Source organism: Chlorocebus sabaeus, chromosome 10, assembly GCF_047675955.1.
Source record: "Chlorocebus sabaeus isolate Y175 chromosome 10, mChlSab1.0.hap1, whole genome shotgun sequence".
Lineage (NCBI taxonomy): Eukaryota > Metazoa > Chordata > Mammalia > Primates > Cercopithecidae > Chlorocebus > Chlorocebus sabaeus.
In genome coordinates this window covers 46,449,925-46,457,849 of record NC_132913.1, presented here as the reverse complement: position 1 = coordinate 46,457,849, position 7,925 = coordinate 46,449,925, and the positions used below count along the sequence as shown (strand labels likewise).

At 43.5% G+C, this 7,925-nt stretch overlaps 1 protein-coding gene across 10 annotated transcripts in view; it reads left to right on the top strand.

The window, feature by feature from the left end:
• The first annotated feature begins 345 nt into the window (after positions 1-345).
• The window catches only part of WDSUB1 (WD repeat, sterile alpha motif and U-box domain containing 1), a 49,224-nt gene continuing 41,644 nt past the window's right edge, over positions 346-7,925 (top strand). For 5 of the 10 annotated variants that reach the window (XR_012094192.1, XR_012094193.1, XR_012094195.1 and 2 more), the window contains exons 1-3: positions 346-501; positions 3,890-4,311; positions 6,834-7,018. Coding sequence is in view for 5 of the 10 variants with exons in the window: in XM_073019723.1 (XP_072875824.1) it covers positions 3,914-4,311; positions 6,834-7,018 (583 nt within the window). In the remaining 5 variants the exon portion in view is untranslated. Of the gene's footprint in view, positions 548-3,889; positions 4,312-6,323; positions 6,376-6,833; positions 7,019-7,925 lie in introns of those variants that run through there. The other 5 variants (XM_007965071.3, XM_007965070.3, XM_038002077.2 and 2 more) reach the window with 5 other exon arrangements.

Sequence of the window (7,925 nt, the reverse complement as noted above, 5' to 3'; positions counted from 1 at the left end):
AGAAGAAGCCAAGTCACGGACCGCCCAGGGTGGCCGAAACCGAGAAGGCCAATCCGGGAGACTGGCCTCGGAGAACACAGTGCAGGGGGGAGAATGGGAGAAAGAGGTAAAAACTTTCAGCAGGGATGGCCGAACAGTCGATGCAACGCCCCCTTTAAAATGACGTTTCAGGCGATCACTAGGCCTTGCCACCGCAGCTTTAGCAAAACAGATAGAATTACGATGGAAGCCCCTTTCCAAGCCTGAACTGGCCTTGACCCTAGAGCCAGAAGGCGGAGAGGAACTCGCAGTCCGGACGGAAGGGCGCGCATGCGCAGCCTCAAGGGCCGGCCCCGGGGGCGGGGCTTGTTCCCTCCGCCCTGGGTCTCCACGGGCGTTCGCGGGGCGGGGCCTGGTCCCCAGGCTCTGGGTCTCAGAGGGCCCCGCCCCGCCCACCTCACCTGCGCGGCACGTGACCCGTGGGCACCAGATAGCGGATCCCGCGCGCCCCAGGCCCTGCAGGTGAGAGGGGCCGCGTCTATGGGCCGGCTTAGCGGCGGCAGCGGCGGTAGGTGGGGGAGCGCGGCTGGGCTTAGCCGGCGGGGCCTGCTCGCGCGGGGCGTCTGAACCCTCCATTTCCCAGTTCTAACTGCGCAGCAGGGCCCGGCCGGGACTTTGAGTGCAGTGAGGCGTGGTTCGTGCACCCTTGGCCTGGGGCTAGGGCGGGCGTGCTGGCGGGTGGAAGGAGGCCCCCTGCGGGTGAGCTCCCTGCCTCCCACCTGCCCTCCTGCCTGGGTCGCTCCGTCCGCAGAGGCCCGGCCGCTGTCAGAGTGGGGCACATTCCTGGTCTTTCGTGCGTGGGGGGTGTAAGTCGCGGACTTTATTTTGGGAGCGCTGGGCACCTTTCAGGTTTGCTTTGAATGAGATGGGATCCATATGTTTACGCTGGCCAGCTGACCTGGCGTGCCCGGTAATTTACTGTTCGCGTGACAGCGGAGGCCCGAGGGGACGCCCACACCCCCAGGCAGGTCCTGGGTAGGCCTGAGAGCTTTTTCAAAACAAACTGTTCAGCTGAAGGTGGCTCGGTGCTTCCACTAAATCCACTGGAGCTGCAAAGGGAGCTGAGTGCCGCAGAGGGCTGGGAGCGGAAGTTTGTTTGGAAAATCACCTGTGCGCACTTGCACAGCGGGGATTTGCGAGCTCTCCAGAAAGCACCACCTGGTCTTAACTGTTTTCAATGCAACAGTACAGGGATAGTCTACCAGAAATTTTCGTGTTTGGTTTTTAGGCTTTATTGGAGTTTATGTTCGAAAAAAAGAGACTGAAGTTATCCTAAAAAGGAGAAAATTGTGATGGGGAAAGGCATGGTCCTTATGTCTTAATTGTTTGATTGATTGATGGGATCCTGCTCTGTTGCCCAGGCTAGAGTGCAGTGGTGCAATCACAGCTCACAGCAGTCATCACCTCCGGGGCTCAAGCGATGCTCCCGCCTCAGCCTCTGAAGTAGCTGGGACTGCAGGTGTTCGCCACGACACCCAGCTAATTATTTTTATTTTTGGAGAGATGGGGTCTTGCCTTGTTGCCCAGACTGGTCTCAAACTCCTGGGCTCAAGTGTTCCACCCGTCTCGGTCTCCCAAAGTGCTGGGACTACAGGTGTGCACCATCGCAGTCAGACTTTTATTTATTTGTTTTTTTTTGGTAGAGGTATTTCCGTAAATAAGACTAGGACACAGGATTATCAATTTTACAAGTCAAGGTTATACCTGCCCTTTTCAGAGCTGATTCTGCCTCTACACCAATTTTCCGCCGTCAGTTATGTGTGTGTGTGTGTATATATATATATATTTAGTCTTGGTAGATTTTCTAATTTCATATTACGTATAGATTATTTAAAGGCTGAAACTCAATTGGGCTTGAGCAAAATAAATATTCAACATATATAAGTATATTAGGTGCCTGACAGTTTTACATGGTGTGGATACAGAAATGAGCAAGATGGCAAAGTCCCTAGTCCTTTGGAATTTACATCCTAGTCGGGGGAGACAGTTGAACAAATATCCGATGCTGGTGGTAATTGCTGAGAATATAGGGTGATGTGCTAGCTTAGAAAGTGGCTACTTTAAATAGGGAAACCCTCTCTGAGGAGAGACACTGAAATTGAGATCTAAATGACAAATAGAATCCGAAGAGCAGAGGGAAGAGCATTTAAGCTCGAGAAAACCGCTTTATGGAGACGAAAGACTGTTTGGCCAAGGAGGCTGGAAAGAAGAGAGGGAGATTGACCAGAGTTGAGATCTGAGAAGTGGGCAGGCGGGAATTATATAGGATTTTGATTATATAGGATTTTGTTTGCCATCGTGAGGAGTTTAATTTTATTCTAAATTTGTAAATTTGTTCTTGAATGTGGTCTGGCTAAGTTCGTTTTTTGACACTTTCTTAGGTTTTCTTTTCTTGGTTTCCTTGATTCATTCAGAGGTGGTTCCTCACCTCAAATCTTTTGTATACTTACTGTTTATCAGATAGGATGACAAACCATGGTAGGATAATTTTCAACATGGCCCCTTATTAATAAATTTTCAGTGAGACTTTTGTTGGTTTTTTTAAGAGCAAATCCTACAGTTTCATTTTAAAGGCGGAGCAGATAGCCTTGGCTCCATCCTGTGGAGGGAGCAACTAAGATAATTATTAGAATAGAAAATATTTTTTGAGTTGAGATGAGCAGATCTGGAATGGGATATTTTTGAGAACTTCTTATGAGAAAGGCTTCAAAGGTGAAATAAACACCTTAGGTTTTGAAAGCTCAACATCAAATCAGTTTGAAGTTATTTGACAAGGTTCTTTTTGAGGAATTGTGGAAATTTATTGGTATAACAAAGGTGGTTGTGAAAATCCGAGGTTATAGTCTTAATAGATTTTTTTCCCTCCAAATTGTTCTTATCCCAGGTAACAGGTTGTCCTTTAAAACAGAGCTCCCTTGGCTGGGCACGGTGGCTCACGCCCATGATCCCAGCATTTTGGGAGGCCAGGATGGGTGGATCACTTGAGGCTAGGAGTTCAAGACCAGCCTGGCCAACATGGGGAAACCCCATCTCTACTAAAAGTACAAAAAATTAGCCGGGCGTGGTGGGGGCATGCCTGTAATCCCAGCTACTTGGGAGGCTGAGGCGGGAGAATCACTTGAACCCAGGAGGCAGGAGTTGCAGTGAGCTGAGAACATGCCACTTCACTTCAGCTTGGGTGACAGAGGGAGACCCTGTCTCACAAAAACAAAACAGAGCTCCCCAAGCCCCAGGGCTGAGCACTGGTACCCATCATGGCCTGCTAGGAACCGGGCTGCACGGCAGGAGGTGAGGGCATGAGTGAGCTCCACTTCTTGGCAGATCAGCTGCGGTGTTAGATTTTCTTTCTTTCTTTCTTTCTTTTTTTTTTTTTTTTAAGATAGAGTTTCGCTCTGTCACCCAGGCTGGAGTGCAGTGGGGTGATCTCGGCTCACTGCAACCTCCGCCTCCCTTCAAGGGATTCTTCTGCCTCAGCCTCCCAAGTAGCTGGGACTGCAAGCACGCGCCACCACACCCTGCTAATTTTTGTAGTTGGGGCTACAGGTATCCACAAGCCCTATTGTGAACTGGGCCTGCTAGGGATCAAGGGTATATGCTTATGGATCCAAAGCCTGATGATCTGAGGTGGAACTGTTTCATCCTGAAACCATCCCCCACACCCCAGTCCAGGGAAAAATTGTCTTCCATGAAACTGGTCCCTGCTGCCAAAAGGGTTGGGACCACTGCTTTAAAATGTTGATGTGGAAGAATTCATGGAGCAGATTAAAACATTTTGGCCCTTTTATATAGATTCACATTGCATTTATCTGATTCCTAGAATAAATAACCTTTATCTGCTTAAAAATTTCAGGCTGTTTTACTTCAAATAAAGAACATGGTGAAACTGATTCACACATTAGCTGATCATGGTGACGATGTCAACTGCTGTGCCTTCTCCTTTTCCCTCTTGGCTACTTGCTCCTTGGACAAAACAATTCGCCTGTACTCGTTACATGACTTTACTGAACTGCCACACTCTCCGTTGAAGTTTCACACCTATGCTGTCCACTGCTGCTGTTTCTCCCCTTCAGGACATATTTTGGCATCGTGTTCAACAGATGGTACCACTGTCCTATGGAATACTGAAAATGGACAGATGTTGGCAGTGATGGAACAGCCTAGTGGCAGCCCCGTGAGGGTTTGCCAGTTTTCCCCAGACTCCAGGTGTTTGACATCAGGGGCAGCTGATGGAACTGTGGTTTTGTGGAATGCACAGTCATACAAGTTATATAGGTATGGATATTTAAATTCTTCCTGTTTTAATCCTGTTGACTAGGTATACTTAAAAAAAGCTGAAAGCAAAATATTTTGATATTCTGCACAGTCTAAGTGATGTAGAAAAAAAGAAAAATATTTCGATGACCCTAGGAAGCCAATAGTTTTCAGGTAGCACAAGAAAAAATACTTTAACTGGACTGGGAGCGGTGGCTTACGCCTGTGATCCTAGCACTTTGAGAGGCCAGTGAGGGTGGATCACGTGGTCAGGAGATCGAGACCATCTTGGCTAACACAGTGAAACCCTGTCTCTACTAAAAGTACAAAAAATTAGCCGGGCGTGGTGGTGGGCACCTGTAGTCCCAGCTACTTGGGAGGCTGAGGCAGGAGAATGGTGTGAACCTGAGAGGCCGCACTTGCAGTGAGCCGAGATTGCACCACTGTACTCCAGCCTGGGAGTGAGACTCCGTCTCAAAAAAAAAAAAAAAAAAAAAAAAAAATTTGTAACTGGCCTTCTAAAGGTCAAATACCCAGAGAGATGTTTAATATGATTCTTACAGTAGATTTGCTTAGCTCTAAGAGTTTTATATTTCCAATCTTAAAATTAAGAGTTAACCTTGTTAGATTTTTATGGTTTTTTTTTAATTGTAAGAGTTAAACAATGCAGCATTTTAAAGGTTCAGTAAATTTAGGCTTTCTTTTTTTTTTTTTTTAATTAAAGTTCTAGGGTACATGTGCACAACGTGCGGGTTTGTTACGTATATATACTTGTGTTAGGCTTTATTTTTGTCACTTGTGGTTTAAGTGTTTTCTTTCTTTTTTTAGACAGCATTTTGCTCTTGTTGCCTAGGATGGAGTGCAATAGTGCGATCTAGGCTCACTGAAACCTCCGCCTCCTGGGTTCAAGTGATTCTCCTGCCTCAGCCTCCCGAGTTGCTGGGATTACCGACTGCCGCCACCATGCCCAGCTAATGTTTTGTATTTTTAGTAGAAACCGGGTTTCACCATGTTGGCCAGGCTGGTCTTGAACTGCTGACCTCATGTGATCCACCTGCTTCGGCTTCCCAAAGTGCTGGGATTACAGGTGTGAGCCACTGCGCCCGGCCCAAGTGTTTTCAATAATAAAGTAATAGTATGTAAAGCTCAGCTAAGAGATGCAGTTATTTCTCTGACTGCAATTCTTGCTGGGTGAATGAACAAGCCCAGAAGAAAGAACCTCATGCCTGGTGTGGTGGTGATGTATTATTTATCATTTCTTAAAAAAAAAAACAACTCACCAGAAACACAGTTTTGGGAAAAAAACAGTCAATTAATTTACATTGGTAATGTTGTATTGCAGTTTAACAACATTAAAACTATTCACATTTATTTATATTGTGGCAAAATATACATAACAAAAGTTATTTTTATTAGCTAGGCGTGGTGGCGTGTGCCTGTAGTCCTCGCTACTCCAGCGGCTGAGGTGAGAGAATCGCTTGAACCCAGGAGTTTGAGGCTGCAGTGAGCTAGGATTGCACTACTGTACTCCACCCTGAGTGACTGAGTGACCCGGTCTCAAAAAAAAAGTTAACACTTTTAGATGACATTAAGAACATTAGAAACCATGCGCTTTTAAGTAATTAACAATTAAAATAGCCTTGTGTACCTCCCCTTCCTCCTGTCTCCCAGCATCTTTCAGAGCACAAATGCCAGTTGGTCAACAGCTATTGCTCATTTAAGCTTAGTTCTGGGTTGAAGAGGGTGATGTGTTTTAAGTGGTGCTAATGAACACTTAGGCCAGATATCTTTTTTATATGCATGAAATCCAGCTGTCAGCTAAGGAATCTTATCCAATGACAACTTCTGGCTGTATAGCATAACTATCCCTAAAGAATGTAATTAATTATATATAAATGATAGATACCCTGCTGGATGGGACAGTGTGTTAATTGTTGGGTTTTTAACAGCTTATTTTTCCTAACTGATCTAATATTAATATCTTCAGCACAGTGCCTCCCTGTCTTCCTAACATAATTTTAACTTGCCCACAGCATTTTCCTTTCATGAATAATTTATATTTGAAGACCTCACCGTTGCTTCAAGGTAATTTTTAATACAGACATTGAAAGTACCTTTGACTCCAATAACATATTTTCCAATAAAAATAGTTTTATCTTACCTTTAAAATAAAAGTATGTTTGTAGTTGATGTTGCTTGTCATTGCTTTTCTGGTTTAAGTTTTACAGATTTTAATGTGTTTATACTGATTTGCCCTGTGGAAAAATATGAAGATATGTGGACTTTGGTTTGTAATTTAAGCTTGAACATACCAGTTAAAATGTTTAAGGGGGGGTATTTAAATCCTCCGTTGCTTTTAGACAGTGTATCTCAGTTCATAGCATATAAATGATATTTTATTTCTGTAGGCATCAATTGTCCTTTTTCTCTAGATCTGTTATAGCCATTTATTCTCTTTTTACTGTATCAAGCTGCTGTTAGAGACTGTGGTATAAAGTAAAAGATACTCTGAAATGAAAACCCACTTTTTACTTTTATTTCAGATGTGGTAGTGTTAAAGATGGCTCCTTGGTGGCATGTGCATTTTCTCCTAATGGAAGCTTCTTTGTCACTGGCTCCTCATGTGGTGATTTAACAGTGTGGGATGATAAAATGAGGTGTCTGCATAGTGAAAAAGCACATGATCTTGGAATTACCTGCTGCGATTTTTCTTCACAGCCAGTTTCTGGTTGGTTATTTTATTCTTTTAAGCACTAGAAATTCCTGTTTATAATTTGTGCTGTATATGACTTGTTCTTTTATTCTTTTGTATGTTATCATTAGTAGAGTGAGGAGCCCTCTTAATTTATTCCTGTAAAGGGATTATCCTTCTTTCTTTTTTGACCAAAATGAAATCTGAAAAAATATATGAGAAAATCACATTCTTTTCTTTTTTTTGGGGGGGGGGGCCTTGGAGTTTCCTGCAAGAAAATTACATTCTTTATTATATGCAGGGGGTGACTCAGATTGGTACAACAGATTCAGATTCCTTGGATATGGCAATTTAGAGGACCTAACCCTATTGATAGGATTGCAATTAAAAAAAAGAAAAAAACACTGTGTTGATATTCAAGTAGAAATGTAAACTTTAAAAATTGGAAATAGAAGCTATGTTTTCCATTTACTAATTTAATCTTCCAAAAGCTAAATTTATAAAATGTTTGCCAACACAATTGATTTTTTAGAAATAAACAGAGCTCCTGAATATAGTCTCTTGGTTTTAAATAGGTACAGTGAATTGGAAAGTTCTTTCTTTAAAAGTTTTCATTTTCCGTGTTAGTGGATGGGAGTTCTGTAGCTCTTGTTCCCCTGCAGTCTTGTTGCCAGACCAGTGCTGTCCCTAACAACGTACTGCAGGCCACTTAGGGAAATTTAAAATGTTGTAGTAGTAGATGAAATTAATTTTAACAGTATAATCCCAGTATATAATGTAGTTTCAATAATTGATAATAAAAATTATTAAGATACTTTATCTTTTGTACTAAGTCTTTGAAATCTGGTGTGTATATCATAGATAGTACATTTCAATTTGGGCCAGCTGCATTTCAAGTCTTTGGTACCCACATATGGCCAGTCACTGCCTTATTGGACAAAAC